The sequence below is a fragment of the Sceloporus occidentalis genome, unplaced genomic scaffold (assembly GCF_023333645.1).
Source record: "Sceloporus occidentalis isolate IW3139 unplaced genomic scaffold, rSceOcc1.0.p SCAF_7, whole genome shotgun sequence".
NCBI classification, from domain to species: Eukaryota; Metazoa; Chordata; class Lepidosauria; order Squamata; family Phrynosomatidae; genus Sceloporus; species Sceloporus occidentalis.
Window position 1 is genome coordinate 16,338,268 of NW_028316987.1, and position 18,525 is coordinate 16,356,792.

At 41.0% G+C, this 18,525-nt stretch overlaps 1 protein-coding gene across 11 annotated transcripts in view; it reads left to right on the forward strand.

Moving 5' to 3' along the window:
- Positions 1-18,272, forward strand: part of LOC149309282 (polycomb group RING finger protein 2-like) — a 60,067-nt gene extending 41,795 nt beyond the window's left edge. For 10 of the 11 annotated variants that reach the window (XM_089532104.1, XM_089532108.1, XM_089532114.1 and 7 more), the window contains exons 4-10: positions 6,353-6,408; positions 7,965-8,015; positions 8,116-8,224; positions 9,742-9,790; positions 10,273-10,371; positions 11,716-11,796; positions 13,013-18,272. In XM_089532104.1, the coding sequence (XP_089388230.1) occupies positions 6,353-6,408; positions 7,965-8,015; positions 8,116-8,224; positions 9,742-9,790; positions 10,273-10,371; positions 11,716-11,796; positions 13,013-13,372 (805 nt within the window). In that variant the 3' untranslated portion in view covers positions 13,373-18,272. The remainder of the gene's footprint in view (positions 1-6,352; positions 6,409-7,964; positions 8,016-8,115; positions 8,225-9,741; positions 9,791-10,272; positions 10,372-11,715; positions 11,797-13,012) is intronic. The other variant, XM_089532105.1, reaches the window with a different exon arrangement.
- The last annotated feature ends 253 nt before the right edge of the window (positions 18,273-18,525 follow it).

Genomic DNA, 18,525 nt, shown 5'->3' on the forward strand with positions numbered 1-18,525 from the left:
TGCCTTGAGCAACTCTCACCCTGCCATACACATTTTGTGGACCACTGAATTAGCCTTTCCCCCCCATGTAATGGAAGTGTATTGCATAAGATTTTAAAAATCAAAAGCACCACTGTGGTGGTCATGGGGAAAAACATCCTTTTTGTTTTCATCTGTGCCTGTGATCATGTGGCTGGAAACCTGTTTATTTGTTCTGATGTCTCTCTTTGCCTACCTCCTTCACGAACCTCAGTTTTCAAGAGTATATTTATTTGGCTGTTCAAAACACCACGTGCTTACCTCTGTCCTGACAGATATTAATGACATTTTATTTTTATTTGCAATAGAAACTACCAAGGTACTAAATTTCACAAGAATCTAGATTGCCTTTGTCTGCAAGCTTTGCTTTGCTGGAGTATCTAGGGGCAAAAGTGTAGGTGGCAGTGTTTTTGTGGAAACAGGACACACAAGGTCAGAGCAGGGTCAGTCCCTTGATTTGCAGCAGGGACAATGACATCTCCCTCCTCCCTATGTCATTCCCTTCCACCTCCCATTCCCTCACAGTAGGAAGGCTGAAGGGATGGATTTGTATTTTTATGAGCTATCCTTGTGGGAATGCAACATTTTGGGGAGCAATTTGATTGTTAAGGTCTCTTTTACAGTACAAAATTATAGTGGTGTGATAATTCTTCTGTTGTCATGGCTCAGTCCTACACAGTCTTGGGCTTTGTAGTTTGGGAAGCCTGTAAGAGCTCTCTGGCAGAGAATTCTAAATACACTCATCCCTCCCATATTTGCGGCTTTGATATTTGCGAATTTGATTATTCACAGATTTGATTAATATGTTATCTCTAGGAATAGCTAGGTCCTCCAGTGCAACTGTATGGTTAACTTTAACTAAAAGTTGCACTGAAAGACCTAGAGATTCCTAGAGGGAATACTCTACTAGGCCTTTGTAGCTCCTCCAGCTCAGTTCTGTGGTCAGCATCTGTCGGACATTGACCACACAGTTGCACTGGAGGACCTAGAGATTCCTAGAGAGGTGTCCTCTCAAGTAAAAAATATGGTGTTTTTGTTATTTGTGGTTTTTCTATATTCATGGGGGTCTTGTGCCCCTAACCCTAGTGAATATGATGGGATAAGTGTACTCACCAAACTACACATTCTAGCATTTCAATGAGATGGAGCCAGGGCAGTTAAAGTGATACCAAAGTACTATAACCGTGACTTGTGAAAGAGAACTAAGATGGATTCAGTTTATAAAAAATATGTTTCTGGTGGCGATGAAAGCTACAAATAGGTCAATGTAGTGAGATTTTCCTTGTGACTGTGACTGTAGGAATTATCCTGATGAATGGCTGTACTTCAAAATTTACTAGCATGCTCCTGATAGATGTGGAGGTAACGCAGGAATGTGGGACTGCACACTCTTATGGGGCTGCATCTGAGTCTATTTGCTATGAAGCAACATCAGGGATAGGACAGTACCTTCATCTGAGTAGCTGGTGGGATGTGTGATGAAATTTAAATTGGGATATATATTAACTGGGGGAAGGAGAGTGCACTATGTAATGGAAGCAGGGCTTGGAGGATTGAAGTGCCCAGATTTTTGGTTAGTTGGGATAATGAAGTAATCTGTTCCACCCTCAAATATCTCTCTTTCCTTTCACTTAGCTGTAATTCTCATGGTAGGATTAAAAAGGCTTCTCCCTCACTATATATTATTGCAAGCTATCACTATTTCAGTGCAAAACATTTTGAACTGGTTTATCTTGAATGGGCAATTAAAATCTATCAGCTTGACAAAATACCTGTTCTGGGTGGGATGACAACTGTTAAAGCTGCTTTGTTGATATTATTCAATAGTAGTATTTCCAGTTTTGGACCATGGGTTTGGAAATGTGGGCTGTCAAGATGGATCCATGCATTGCAAAATACAAACTTAATTATGTTTGCCCCTAAGGGGAAAAACCTACAGATCCAGTTAGGCAATAATTTGTTAAAACAAGCTAGAATGGTGCAAAGATATGCAAACCTTTGGATTTTTTTTTCTTTTTAGTTGGTCCTGGCAACTAACAAAACAAACTAGCAGTTTGAGTGTTGGACTATGACTCTGGAAACCAGGGTTTGAATCCCTATTTGGCCATGGAAACCCACAGGCTGAACTTGGGCAAGTCACACTCTCTCAGCCTCAGAGGAAGGCAAAGGCAACTCCCCTCTGAATAAATATTGCAAAGAAAACCCTGTGATAGGTTTTCCTTAGGGTCTCCCCAAGTCAGAAATGATTTGAAGGCCCACAACAATAACCAACTGACAAAACCAACATAATATAGTGGTTTGAGTGTTGGACTAGGACCCTGGGAGATGAAGGTTCAAATCTCCACTCAGCTATGGAAACCCACTGGTTTACTTCCGGCAAATCACAGTCTCTTAATTTCAGAAGAAGGCAGTGGCAAATCTCCTCTATATAAATCTCACTAAGGGAATCCTATGGTAGGGATGCCATAAACTAAGAGTCGATAGCATGAACCACCAATCCAGTTGGATTTAATTTAGGCATTGCACTTTAAAAGGCACCACTGTACTACTGCTCAAGACAAGACTGACTCAAAAATGGAAAGGGCACCATTTCTAATTTTGGAATCTTTGTGCTATAAGGCTAAGTGTAGGCTCAAACGTAGAACTGTAAGCTTATTACAGAGCAGTGAATCCATTAATTGTGTGTGTTGTGGTTGGAGATCAATTTATTGATTAAATTTCCATGTGGGTAAAAACTACTCTCTTAAAAGATGATGCATGTTTGTGTTAGCACAGGTGTCATCTCAGAAGATGTGTATTTCACCTACTGGTGTGAGATGGTACTTTCCAGCTAAACTTTTTAAAAAGAATTTAAGAATAGCATACTTTTTAAAAAGTCAGTTAATCCAAACACCTTTTGGATTGATTAGAAGTGTACTTAATTTACTAATAAAACAGATTATCAATAATGCGTTGCAGCATTTCTTCTCGGAAGTAAACTCTACTACATTGAGTGGCTCACTTCCTAGCAAATATTTCTAGGATTATAGTCTTCATGTCCAAAGCTTCTGGTCCTATGTGAAGTCAAAGGATTTCATGGCCGGCATCCATAGTTTATTGTGGAGTTTTTGGGCTATGTGACCATGTTCTAGGAGAGACCCTCTCACAGCCACAGGAGTTTAGCGCCTACCATGCAGCTGCGGACAAGTCTACATAGGGACCACCAAACACAGTGTGTAAACAAGAATCAAGGAACACGAGAGAGACTGCAGACTGGGTCAGCCAGAAAAGTCAGCAGTAGCAGAACATGTTACAAACCATCCTGGACATAAAATACTGTTTGAAAACACTGAAATTCTGGACCATGCCAACAACTACCATGTCAGGATGCACAGGGAAGCCACTAAAATCCACAAAACCTGGACAATTTCAACAGGAAAGAGGAAACCCTTAAAGTAAACAAGGTTTGGCTACCAGTCCTGAAAAATAGCAAGATGAAGACTCAACAAATGCAAATGAGAAATCTCCCAGGGTCAGGGGTTTCCTAGCAGACAATGAGCACTATCAAGCAGACACTAATCCTCCTCTGCATACCCTCCCACCCTGAGGCCTGCCATTAGCAACAGAACAATACACTTGCAAATCACTCCTGCTTTCCCAGGTCACACAATATATATATATACTCATCTCCTTTCCAGGCAAGCATTCTCTGAAGATGCCAGCCACAGATGTTGGCCAAACGTCAGGAAGAAACTCTTCGGGAACATGGCCACATAGCCTGAAAAACCCACAAAAAACTTATAGTCCTAGTTTGCAGTGAAGCACATCTTACAACTTTGCCTGAAGTTAATAAGTTAATAAACTATGGTTTGCACAAACCACAGTTTCCCTAGTCCTGGTTTGGAAGGTAAACCATAATTTGCTGTTTATTGGAAGCAGAAGCTACTAATGTTCTTCTTGCACATCTAGGGGAAGGGAAGGGAGAGGATGTGATCATGCGGCTCAGCATTGCTCATTATTGATCCCTGTCAAATAATCTGAGAGGACAACATGAGCTGTAGAGCAGAAAGTCACTTTGGTTTATCATTTATTTTAGGGGAGACAATGAACAGAGAGCCAGCAAGGCACAGTTGGTTGGATTACAACTCTGGAGACCAGGGTTTGATTTCCCGCTCGGCCATGAAACTCACTTGGTAACCTTGGGCAAATCCCATATTCTCAACCTCAGGGGAAGGCAATGGCAAACTTCATCTGAACAAATCTTGCCAAGAAAACCTCATGATAGGTTCTCCTTAGGGTCATCGCCAAGAATCAGAAATGACTGGAAGGCACACAACAACAACAAGACAGTGAACAGAGAAGATGGCATTTTGAAGAATGAAGTGGGTTTAGGAGATGTAGACCTGCTGTAGGCAGCAACGGTAGGGTAGAATGCACTGGCCGGGGGTTGGTAAAGTTACTTTTTTTAACCACGGCTCCTAGAATTCCTCATGATAGGAGAATGCTGAGAGTTCTGGTCCTATCTTTTCTAGGGCTTGGTGGTTGCCCATTTGTTCAGAGCTGATTGTTGAAAATGGTACCTTACTTGTTCTCTTTCATATCACCCACCCAATGGTTTGTTAGCACCAATGTCAGTTGATGGGGGGCTGATTTATCCCTTTAGATCCCTGAGTTTTTCCAGTGTCCAGGGACCCCTTAGTTACAGCAGGTGGCTTTAGACCTCTGTTGAAGAAAGGTGACTCATTTCACTCTGCAACACTTCAGTCGTAATTGTGTGTCCTGGGCACTCTGCTTTGGGACACATTAAGTGGACTATTGACTCAGTCATATATAATGGCATTTCTTGTAACCTAACTGCCAGTCAAGCAGTCTTTGAATAAGGCTTGTTTTCATTAGCATACCATAAATTATGAAACTAAATCAATATGTATGTGTAATAAACAGCATTACTAAAAGTGGATTGGGGGTGGGTAGGCTTGCCAAATGGTCCTAATATCATGGCCTTGTTGATGCAAAGAAATACTGCTTGCCAAAATAATTTTTTAAAACAAGCCTGGGTCTTTTAAATCAGACATTGAATGTCGTTTGACACAGACATAATTGTGTACTTGCTTCCCCCTCTCAATAAATCTACATTTGTTGCATGGTTAAAAGGCTTAGAAGTAGATTAAGAAAGCAGTAACAGTGCTGAAGCTTATGGAACTGTGCATTTTAAAACAATCAAAGTTAGTGCCAAGAAAATCTGAACTCTGTGGCCTCATGGCATTCATTTGTCTTCAACAAATTTCCAGTATTCTTTTTTCTGCTGCTTGCATGTGAATCTCACTGACGGAGACATAGTGGTGGTCTAGGTTGCAATTCATTACCATAAAGAAAAATAAATTGTGGCTAAATTGAAGATTGGGATGGACAACTTTTGACCCTTTGGCTCTAGCCAATAAAATACATGGTCAGAAATAATGGAAGTGTAATCTGGCAACATCTGGAGGTTTTATCCACCCCCATTGTGGCTGACACTTGAGGATGAGTCGGATCTTTTGAGAGCTGTTGGAGCTGATCTGAAGTAGTCTTAGAACAAAATAAAGAACATTCTCAAGTTCTGAACAGTGAGATGGTGTCCAGCTTCTCCTTAGTAAAGAGGAAGAAACCCCTATTTACTGTTTCCCCCCTAATGTCTTGATACTTGCATGTCACAGAGACATTGAAAGGGGGAGAAAGAGAGCGAGAGCATGCACAGTCATCAGGAAGTCCGGAAAAAAGTAACTCTGCCAAGCTCTGGGGTTCTGCAGATGTGCTTACTTACACGTGATCATGGCTATATATATCAATAAGATCAGGAATGATACACTTCTCTGAATACCAATTGGTGGGGAAGAAAAGAAGAGGAGGCTGTTACCCTCATGTGCTGTATGCGGGCATCCCAGAGGCCTCTAGTTTGTCATTGTGGCAAATTATGTTGGCCTGGCCTGGCCTTTCTTCTGAGCCAGCAATGCTCTTCTTATGTCCAGAGGTACACTCCTTTTTCGTGGAACTGGAAATAGGTTATTAGGCTAAATGTTTAGAATGTCACAGCTCAATTTAAACCACAGAGAGAGTGAGCTCTGTGTTTCGAAATGCAGATCTTTTCTTCCTGCCACAGCTTCCCATATCACCTATTACATTTGCAGAGGTAATTGCCTCAAAGTGTGTATTGATTTCCACCCACACTTCCCCGTTTTATCAAGAACAAAATGGTCTTTTTATCTTTGTACTTAATTTCTTTAATGAAGGGAGATTTAAAAGGCGATTTTTTTTTTAAAAAAAGTTATTCCCAAATTGACTTTTGCTGATAACAGTGTTTTCTTTTGCATTTCAGATCAGATAAAACCCTACAAGATATAGTATACAAGCTGGTTCCAGGACTATTCAAAGGTACGCTTGTGAGCCTGGGAGCAATGCTAAACTTGGTAGTAGGGTTTTCTGTGAAGGAAGGAATGTGTTTTTTTACAATGTGGGATCAATGTTGGAGTAAAATTTACTTCCATTTGCTTTAGTGCAGTAAAAAAAAAGTAGGTGCCTGGTTCTGATGTGATAAATTATAAATAAATGTAATATATGTATACATGTGTTAAATTTATATTTATTTATAATGCAGCATACCCTTCCCATGCCTTGTCAGTCCCACCTCCTTGCACATGGGAAAAAACATGAGAGCTCAAGCCCATATTAGTCAATGGATGGTGAAATAGGTGCATTTGCATTTGGTGTGACTGTGTGCATGCACCACCATTAACTAATATGGGGCAAGGTGTGGGAGCTCCAAACTGTGTATAAATAATAGAGGATTGATGTTCATGTTTTTGAATAGGATATTACCTAACAATTAGGTAGTACAGTAGGCCTTTGGTATCCACTGGCATTTGGTTCCAGGATCTCCTGTGGATATCAAAATCTGTGGATACTCAAGTCCCATTAAATACAGTGGCATAGTAAAATTGTGTCCCTTACGTAAAATGGCAAAATCAAAGTTTTCTATTTGGAATTTATATTTAAAAAATATTTTCAAGTTCTGAATGTTTGAATCCATGGATAATGAATCTGTGGATACAGAGGGATGAGTGTATAAAAAGACTTCAGAAATGTGGCCATATCCCTTTGGTCCCAATCAAACAACCAAGTTCTGTCTGGTCAGTTTGTAATTTTAAAATTTATGCATAATTCAAATGTGCTTCTCTTATGTTGTTGTTGGTGTTTTATGTGCCTTCAAATTGTTTCCAATTTATGACAACCTAACCCAAACCTATTATGGAGTTTTCTTGGCAAATTTCATCAGCGGGAACTTGGCATTGCCATCCTCTGAGGCAGAGAGTGTGTGACTTGCCCAAGGTCAGCCAGTGGGTTTCTGTGGTCAAGCTGTGATTCGAACCCTAGTCTCCAAAGTCATAATTGTTGTTGTTGTGTGACTTCGTATAATTTCTGACTTATGGTAGCCCTAAGATGTACCTACCATGGGTTTTCTTGGCAGGTTTTTTCAGAGGGGGTTTGCCTTTGCCATCTTCTGAGGCTGAGAGAGTGAGAGCTGCCGAAGGTCACCCAGTAGGTTTCATGGCTGAGCTGGGAATTGAACCCTGGTCTCCAAAGTTATAGTCCAACACTCAACCCACTATGCCATACTAGCTCTCCTGGAGTTATAGTCCAGTGCTCAAACCACTATGCCACACTGGTTGCACACTGAAGTGGAAATCATACATCCCACCAGATGTTACTATAATGTAAGTTCCAACAGCTGTTGGTAGCATACACAGTAGCTGAGAATGCTGGGAAATATAGTTCAACAACATCTTAATGGCTACATGATTCTACCCATCTTATGCAATAAAGTTAATTAAGACCACAGTTTGTTTGTTTTTGAGGCGTTTAACCAGTTCTAAAAATGAAGAAAGATATCAGCATTGATAAATGAATTAACAGTTTGCTTTGCCTTGCAGATGAAATGAAGAGGCGGCGTGATTTCTATGCGGCATATCCTCTGGCTGATGGTATGGTGCCCTTCTTACTTCTCAGTTCCCAAATGTCAACGATGATTTATTACTTGAAAAGCAGGTGTAATTTTCATTTCTTTACCTGTTACTTGTCTAGTTCCTAATGGATCCAATGAAGACCGGGGAGAGGTTTCGGAACAAGAGAAAGGGAACCTGACAGATGATGAAATTGTCAGCTTATCCATAGAGTTCTATGAAGGAATCAGGTAGTAAAATATGGATGATATCCTTCCTCCACCATTCCTATTGATTTGAATAGTGGTTCTTTATCTCGTTTGGCTTCCAAACATGATGCTTTTTTGCAGTTGCTTTTTATTGTCTTATATCACTGTATGTGTGCATTTTAAATTGTAAGAACCATTCTATACCTGTCAATTGTATTGTTTTTGTAAAATTGTTCATTGTTCAATATCATCTTCAGTAATTCTTAGGAATTAATGGTGCCTACATAGTTTAATAATAAAAAGTGGGGAGCTGCAATTGAACACAAGTGGAGGTCCCTAGGTTAGGAAAGGCTGGTTTGAAGAGTTTTATTAGTGGTGGCGGCGGGGGGGGGGGGGGAGGTGGGACAAGGAAGATTAATGGAATTGGAGTAACTGTTCCTGAAGGCTCAATGCCCACTCCATCTTTAAGCCACAAAAAGAACATAAGCAAATGGCAATTCTGGTTTCTGGCTGCTAGGTGTTTGCATTCGTATCCTTTCTCCTGTTATCCACATTCACTTACAGTATGAGAGCATGCATAGCTCTCTCTCCACACTGAAGGGATGGTTTTATATTTCTTAAAGCAGGGTTTGCCTGCACCTAAGGGGATCATCTCAGGTTGTGTCCCTCCCTGCATTTTTGTGCCATAAGTGGTTGCATGTGAAACGCCCTCTTTATAAATGGGGGAAGAGATTTAAATTCTAATTTAAGATGACACACTGATCTTGTGGAAACTCTCAGCTATGTTTGGCTTAAAAACTAAATTTTTGTCCCTTTTTCATCAATCCAGATGTAGTGTCTTTTTTCCCCACTTGGCTATCCTGACTCTATAGCTGGTAGTGCCTGTTTCCCCTTTATGTTTATTTAGTTGGAGCCAGCAAAATGGACCCACACCAACTGAGGTGCAGCGTGAGAGCTGAGACTAACAAGTTGTAAGCTGTATAGTTACTTACAACTAGTTACTTTTGAGGTAATGATGGTTGCATTTGAAGAGCAACATGATGCATAAGAGTGAAGTCACGTTGCTGATATAACAAGTAATTTTTAATTTTCAGTAGTTCTATTTTATTTTCTGGTTATTGTTCTAAGTTGATTTTATTTTCAGCCACCCTGAGATCTTTTAATAAAGGGTGGGATATAAATATTTAAATACATAGATACATACATAATACTTGCAAAGGTTACAGTAACAGTAAGTTATTTTTAGAGGTATTTTGACAGGAATGTTTCAGGTTTTATGCCGTTTTATCACTTAAGGCCCTAAGGCAACCTTATAATGGAATTTTCTCAGCTGACTTGTTCAGAGGGGTGGTTTGCTTTTGGCTCCTCTGAGGCTAAGAAACTGTGACTTACCTAAGGTCACCCAGTGGGATTCCATGGCTGAGCAGAGATTTGAACTCTGGTCCCCAGAGCCATAGTCCAATGCTCAAATCCCTTCACCATGCAGGCTCTCTCCTTGTACGGTTCATGTGTGTAAATATGTAGTCATTGATTTCCCCTCTCATTTCTTTTTTTCTCAGAGAAGAAAACAAAGGAACAGTTGAAAATGGAAATCTAGAGAAAGACAAGGTAAGAGTAGCTTCAGAATAACTTTGGAACAGCTGTATATTCACAACTATTTTGGAAATATTAGAGAATTCTGTGTCTCATTCATCTCCCACCTTTTCTGTTTGCACTGAAAAAACAGCAGTGTAATTTGTAGAACCGGTGTACATGTGTATGTGTGCATGTGCTTTTCTGAAATCTGGCCTTTCCTTTGCTCTGGAATCTCAAATCTTTGGCATAATGGTGGTTATCTCTTAAATGAGAGGTACAGTAGTTCAACATTTAACCCCTATTAGAGTGGCATATAGACTACAGCAGTGCATTTTGCTTGTAACTTTTGATCTTTCTTGGACTCCAACCCCTTCCCCATTTCTCTGCCTTTTGGCAGATTTACAGCTGGTTCAATACATATTTCAGTTTCTGTTGCTGCTGCAGGAGCCCAGCCTCCTCCCTCCCTCCAATTCTAAACCATTTCTCCTTCACTTTCTCTCTCTCATTCTTCCTAGAAGAACAGCATGAGATTCCTCCGTTGTCCTGCCGCCATGACGATAATGCATCTGGCCAAGTTTCTCCGCAACAAGATGGATGTACCCAGCAAATACAAAGTGAGTTGCAAGTACATCATGATTTCTTGGGGTCACGATTGCTGCTAACCTTGTGCATGTTCAGAACTGTTTGTATGCCATGGAAGTGCTAGTTCAATACTTGGTATAAGGTATACAAGGAACAAACTATGCAAATGCATCTCAGTTTAAGCTTTCTTGGTTTCTGCCTTCCAGAGTTCAATGTGAATGCTTATCTACTTTGGGTTTTTTTTTAACCAAGAAAGATTTGTCCAATATTGCAGTCTTTCCAAGTTACACAAAATGACAAATACTGTTTGTGATGTATCTGGTGTTACTGAATTCTAAAATAAGAGGCATGAGGAGGCCTATAACACATGTTTCACAGATGTGTGGAATCTCATTGGTTGTTCTCTCATTAAGGAGAGAATTGCACTCTCCATATGAGTAGAGCACTTTGCATTGATAGCTTGTTTGGCTGCAATAGACTTCCTAGGCTTAAGCCCAGGTGTTTTTCTTTTTTTAAAAGAAATTCCTGGCCAGTGACTCTTTCCTTAAATTTTGACATTGCACAAAAGGTAATTCCTTAGAAGCCATGTTTGTGAAAATCTCGAACTTAATGAAGTTACCCCAAATGCTATCCCAAGAAAACGTGTCTTTATTTGGTTTGTTTCATAATTTATTTTATTCTTGCTACTCAGGTTGTATGTTGGGGGGAGCACTTCCAAGCCATTTTTTTTGTAGCAGGATGTGATAAATATTTCCCCCCCTATGAAGGGCCCATATATCAAGTCAGTGGCTGCAGATATTAGTGGTCAGAGCCAGAGCAAAAAGGTATCTGTATTTGCAACACTAGAACTGTATAGGTCTGTCTCACTCTCTGCTGCTCCATCTCTGCCCTTCCCCCCATCTTCTCTGCACCATCTCCATGATATTAGGCCAATGGGCTACAAGAGAGAAATAGCTTCCCTTCCCCAGTTTTATCATCTTATGCAAGTCTGGCCCTGCCATTAGTATGATGCTGCTTTTGGCATCAGATACTGTTGGCTAGGGGACAGATAGGAGCATGCCAAATTGATTCCCTGTACACCCTAAGTTAGTCTGCTTCATTCAGGTATGGTGGAAGATACTGTCATTCCTGTTTCCAGTACTGAAGATTCCATAGTTTGGTTGGCTTTTGAATGTGGAATGGGAGATCAAGGAGGCATTTGATCTTTGCCCCAGGCAGCAAAATTTCTTGAACCAATCATGGCCTCAGAGACTAAAAAATGCCCCCCCCCCAAACATTAAAGTATTCACGGTGCCAAAATCAGTGACCAATATATATCTGTGTTTGTGCTGGGAGGTTCATAATTTCTTCTTTAATTGCACCATCTCATCTATTAGGTGGAAGTTCTTTATGAAGATGAGCCTCTAAAAGAATATTACACTCTCATGGACATTACTTACATCTATCCTTGGCGAAGGGTGAGTGACAAAGCTACTTTAGTTTTTATTAAAATCTGTTAAAAGGTTTAAGACGGAGGGAAAGAAGGAAGTAAATGAAGCCATGTTGGAGAGGGCCAGCAATCTTATGAGCCCTCTGGCCATACATATCTTGTTCCACACAGGTATGTGTCATAAGGGAGATTGGTAAAATCTTTTATTAGTATGCAAGTCTTTGTACTTAACTATAAGTTATAGAATTTTTCAATAGTATGGTATGATAGAGGAGAGCAAGCAGGGGGAATGACCTAAAGATGTGCTGTGGAAAATGTTCTGGTGTTCCATTTTTATATGGAACATTTCCCACACCACACATACATATTTATCCATAGATACCTGGGCTGCTCTACTATAATCAGTCATATTAGATAGGCTGAATATAGATATAAGGTTCTAGTTATTTGTCTCTAAACCATAGTAGTGCTTAGAAGAATAGACTTAATAAATGGATGAAAATGTAGACTTAAGCCTATGAAAGCTTATGCTACCAACTTCTTTCTTTCTCTTAAGTCTCAAGAGGTACTACAAGATCCTTTTGCATGAATGAATGCACTGTTAAGATTGCTTCTGTTTCACAAATTTCTTGTCTCCCAATCAGTCACAAGTATAAGTAGTCAAGACTCGCATCCATCCTTTATTGAAAAATAATGCTTAACTAGTTGTATGGAATCAGTTTTATCTCAGGTTGAAATGGGACTAAGTAGTACAGAGAGTGACTAAGTGAAGCTTGAAGGTACTATGGTTCTCCCTCAGCAAAAGAAAGTTAAACTGTTGATAAAAGATATATTAGGTATAGCTGACTTTTAGGGATGGGTTATAAAAAAAGTAGTGTTCTTTCAGCTGTAGTCATATTCTGTTAAAGATAAGGGAAGTATGTGCTCTTCTTCTCTTTACTTTACATATATTCCAGTAAAACAATCTGCATGTAGAGCTTTCAACATGTTTGAATATAATATTTAAACAAAACATCCTAAATCAGGGAACATTATTTAGAGCACTGGAAAATTTTCTGCAAAATGTTCCAGTTCTATTTTTTCTGGAAAACTCACATCACTGGAGTGGACCCATACAAAGGCATCTTCCGCTGCTGTATAAAATGAACTTGCTGTGGTAAATCCAAGGTTGTGAATGACACAAAGACTGGAAGTAGCGTCTCAAACTCATGTTCCTTTTTGTTGCTCTCTCTCTCCCTCTGCAGAATGGTCCTCTTCCCTTGAAGTACCGCGTTCAGCCAGCTTGCAAGAGGTTAAAACTCTCCTCTCAGCCTCCCAACTCAGAATGCACTAACACCAGTGGGGCATCAGAGTGTGAATCTGTCAGTGACAAGGCTAACAGTCCCGCCACTTTGCCAGCCACCACCTCCTCCTCCTTACCCAGCCCTGCCACACCTTCTCATGGTTCCCCAAGCTCCAACACCACCACTGTAAGCATTCCTGCCAACTCCACCTCTGGCGTGATGCTCAATGGGTCCTCGAACTGCCACCAGATGCAGCCCTTGGCCAGCAGGGGACGCAAGACCATGGTGAATGGTGGTCCAGCGATGTCGGCTCTGACTTAAAAAGCAAGGAATGGCTCTTTTGTCCTCCCCCTTGTTGGAGGATCTTGAGTTTTATAAATAAGTATATTATGTGTAGATAGGGGTAATGGTGGGTGGGATGGGGAAATTATACATACTTATTTTCTATTGATTGGTTTGATTTAATTTAAGAAAAAAAATAATGCAAAAGAGACAAAAATTCATTGTGTCCTCCCCTTTTTTAATTTTTTAAAAAACAGAAATGTGCTGACATAACTGCATGATGGCATCTGTGTAAAAGCTGCAGCCTTTTCTTGTTAATAATAATTTTTATTTGTGCCCTCAATTTATACTGAGACTAAATGCACAGCCCCAGAGTGAGAGAGAAAGAAAAATGCACAGCCTTAAACCTGCCAGACTTTTCTTTCCTTGAAGCACATGTGGCTTTCTTGTGCTCTTTTGTCATAGGACTGTAGCCCCACCTCTGAACGCTTCAAGCAGACATTCTCACTCCATTTACAATGTCCTTCTAGACCCATATTCCTACATCAACCTCTCATCGCTTCTGCTCCAAATTCTTACGGGACCAAGATACAGTTTTAAAGTCAGAAAGGAGATCTGGGCACACTTGTGTGCATGTGTGTGTAAAAAGAGGTAATAAGAGGGCTGGCAGGCAGTGCTGGCATGGCCTGTGCAATGTGAAAACATAGCCTTGGGGAATGGAGGACCAGCACCACTATTAGCAACACAACGAGTTGTGAAAGCAAGAGGCAGAGACATGGCCCAGAAATGTAAGGGTATGAATGTGGCTCTCATGTTTTTGCAGAACTTGGATCCTGCTTTGTAGAAACTGCAGTTCTCCAAATTCCTCAGCCAGCAAGGATTCTGGGAATCGTTCAAAATAACTTGCTCTGCCTTTGGTCAGTACTGATGCCAGTTGCTTGTTATCACCCAGCAGCCAGCAAAGCTGATAGACATTCTGGAGAGCTTGAGGAGTCTTAAAAAATAAGCCTTTTCCAAGCTCTGAGTGCAGTTGGCAACACTGGCACTCTGGGTCTTGTGCTAAGCACATATTTGTTGGAGCAGTATTTTATTTTTATTTCATTTCAAACTTTCTTTCACTTATGCATGGTGTCTCTGCCTGCCTGTTTGTCTCTTGGAGTACATATGCACTTCAGATTTAATCTAGCTGTCATATTCTCCTAACATAGAATGTAGGAACTGTTGGGGCACTATGAGTTCTTTCTTAGAGGTCTCTTGGCTTCTTGCTGACCTGCAGCCCCCCAGAATCATCATAGCTAAAAGTGGAAGCCTCCACATTTAAAGGCAGTCTGTCTCTGAGTGGCAGCTGCTAGGGACCAACAGCAGAGAAAATCAACCACCTTCATGCCCAAATATATTTGTCTGACCACTGTTGAAGACAAGACTACTAGGTTCATTGGAGTCTCCTTTAGAAAAACAACACACACTCTTCTACTTCCTTGGCATGAGCTATGGTAGCTGAATGTGGTTTAAATGGGTAGTGTAGATCTAACCCAAGTTTGTGTTCCAAGAGTAACGAGCATGTAAAACCAAGAGTGCATGAATCTTGGCTGTGGCAAATTCCACTGTTCTGAAAGCTTGGGAAAAATGCACTCCTTGAGTCCATGGAACCCACTGAAATTAGGATCTGTGTCATCTAATTCTCATCTTCATTGTTACTTGCACAAGTGCCCATGCTTGCAGTGCTTGGAAAAGTAAGTTTTTAAACAGCGAGTAGAATCTTCCAACCAGCATGGCCAGTGGCCACATTTGCTGGGGCATGTGGAAGTTCTAGCCCCCAAAAGTGACTTTTCCCAGCTCTGTATGCTTAGGGACAGTCAAGAGTCAGCTCATCCCAAATCTTGGGGTGAAAATGTTTGTTACCTTTCTGCATGTTTTTTCTCTTTGTTTTAAAAAAGATCTTGTAAACTGGGTTTAAAAAAAATAAATACAGTGCCTTTGAAAAGGAAACTTTATTTATTAATGTGTGAAGGCAACAGACCAGATTTGTGGTTTTAACTGTGGAGTGGGGAAAGGTAGTATCTTTTCTTTTGCTGACATTCAAAACTGCCAGGTAGAAACGCACAACGTCCGATGAGAAGAGTTATATTCTTCTGTCAGCTTGAATCCTCTTGCATTTTTCTTATACAGGAAAAAAATCTAGAGCGATTCTCCCCTCCCTTTTTCTTGTAGGGTAGGAAGGGCTAACATGACCCAAGCACATTTTGTATCCCTGGATGTCAAAACCCAGGAATCTTTAATGGTCTTTCTCCCTCCTGGTTGACTCTTGAGAGCAGCTGAACCCACAAAGGTAGCCAATGTTTGAAAACCATTTTTGAGGTGTATTTAGGGTTTTCCCCCACTACTCAGTCATAGTGTTATGATTCCACTTTAACTGCCGTGGCTGTAGCCTATGGAATCCTGAAGTTTGTAGTTTGTGAGGCACCAAGGCTCTCTGAGACTTCTAAATACCTCTCCACCAAGAGCAAATTCCTGAAGGTGGAATCATTGTGCTATAATTGTGAAGTGTGGAACAACCCCTGTTGTACAGATAGGTGTGCAGAAGCCATGTTTGCATGGGACCAAGGAGGCGGAGAAGCAGAAAGTATGTTCAGCAGCTTGGCAATACATCTGTGCTCTCCAGGTCTTAAACCACATGTTCCAATCTTTTGAACAAAATCATAGTAGCCTAATAGGATGAATGCAAGGCTGCTGTTGCATCCTGGCTGCTACCTATGGAAAGTATTAAAATAGAGGAAAAAATGAAGCTTCACTAGGTTGTTTGTTGGACCTTGCACAATGTGATGTTTAAAGAACAATGCATTTCCTCCCCCTCCTTGTTCCTACTTTTTATGAGCTATATTTAGAAGAATAATCCTAGCATTGCAAAGTCCTATCATCTCACCCCAGTCCTCTCGTCCAGGCTTCCCCACAGGCAAGAGCATAAAACTTGCCCTGCTGGGTCAGACCAAAAGTCTGACTGAGATCCAAAGAATGGCGTAGATTTATGTTGTACAGGGGAATAGACTTTTCTTTCTCTCAACATTTGATGATTCTATTATTTTCTTTGCTGACGCATCACAAATTGCTTTGGAACTTTTCCCCATTGGTTTCAAAAGCATTTTGCCATCCAAGACGGATGGCCTACTTTTTGGGAATGGGAAAGAAACCCTTTTGTGGATACTTGCCAGTGGTGGGCATTGTGTTGGACAATGTGTGGTGGTCTTCTCAGCCATAGATTGAGCATGGCAGGAAAGGATGTGTGCCACAGGGCCCGCCTGCACCCCTAAACTAGCCTGCTAAGATGTGGTGGACGATACTGTCCTGTCACCAGTCTGATCAATATGTGGAATGTGCAGAGCCACCATTAATGTCTTTCATAGCAGGTAGCAAAGTTATTTGGTAGCAAGAGGGATGTGCTCTTGGGATACTTTGGCATACCAGGCCAATAATCACAGGTAGAGTATATCCATATCTCAGAGTTGGGGAATATTTGACGCTCCAAACATTTTGACCAACAGCTCCATATGGAAGATGAAGGAACTTTGGAGTATCTAATGAAATCCACAGAAGAAACTGGAGATACATCTCAAGATGTTCCAAAGACGGTTGTTTTATTAGCTTGAAAACACTAGTGCCTTTTGATTTGTGTAGACTCTTAAGGCCTTCTTCAGTGACTATATAAAATCATAAGTACAGTAGATATTTTTAAAAATCTACAAACCTCAGCCTTTGGTCCTATGTTTTGACTTTTGACTCCTATGGTTTGAGAGGGCTTGATTCAGGAATATCTGGATTTTGACATTAAATAAGTACATACTGGCCATAGACAGTGTACTAATAATTATGGTTTTATGTGACGTGACATCATGTATTAATGTCTGTCTGAGATGTGTCTCTAGTTTCTTCTTTGAGTCAACAACTCAATATGGACAGTGGAAGGGCTTTTCAAAGTTGTAGCCCTAAACATATGGAGGCTAAAGGTTCTTTGCACTTGCCATATATCTTAAAACCCAGAACCTCCCAAGTGTTCTTTGATCCACTGATGCAGTGCTCTTAAAATGAGGAATACATTTTCTAAGCTACTCTTCCCAACTCCCCTCTCTTTACTGCTTCTCCTTCCCTGGGGATGCTGGTTGAGCAGTCTTTGTTCCTTCATTATTATTCTTGAATTCTTTTTTTATAATGTTATGCTTACAAGAAAATAAAAATTGGGAGAACCTTGAGGGTTCCCTCTCCCATCATTCTGCCCTTTCAGGCACCATTTGCCAGAGTGCCATAACATCAAGGGCATGTTTCTAAGAAAAGGGAAGAGACATCATAACTGACAAGTCTGCCCAGCTTGATGCACTTGGCTGCTGTGGAAGTGGTAGTTCCCATGTTTTCCAGAGAGGTAAATTCACTATGAGAGCGCCAGTGTCGTAGCTTGAGTGCTGGAATATGGCTTTGGAGACCAGGATTTCAATCTCCACTCGGCTATAGAAACCCAGTGGGTGACTTTAGCCAAGTCACATGCTCTCAGCCTCAGAGGAGGACAAAAGGAAACCCCTCTCTGAACAAATCTTGCCAAGAAAATCCCGTGATAGGGCCACCATAAGGTGGAAATGAATTGAAGGCACACAGTAACAACAAATTCAGTATTGGAACTGCATGCATTTTACTTTCCTGATAGCACTGAGGGCCCAGTTAGCAACTATTGTCCTGCTTTTAAAAGAAAGGCACTTCCCCTCTATCACTCTAAAGTAGACAGCAGAGAAATAGTTACTAGTGGTACCATTTGGATCCCTTCTCTGTAGTTTGGCCACTGGCTAGGTTGTACCTATCTCTCAGTGGGCCTGATTTAGTTTTGAGGCCTCCTCCATTGCAGAAGTACAGGGAGGCTAGTAGAGACAAAGGCCTGTTACAGACAGCCAAAATAAAGCTCCTTCGAGTCACAGTGGAGGTATGGTGTTTCAATGACGCATGTGTCCTAAGAGTCCAGAAGCCACACCAAAGCCACGCTCCAGTCCTTAGGGCTGGAGTGTGGCTTTGGTGTGACTTCTGAACTCTTAGGACGCATGCATCATTGAAACACCATATCTCTACTGTGACTCGAAGCAGCTTTATTTTGGCTGTCTGTAACAGGCCAAACTGTCTTCTCCAACCCAGCACCCTCCAGATGTCTTGAGCTACAA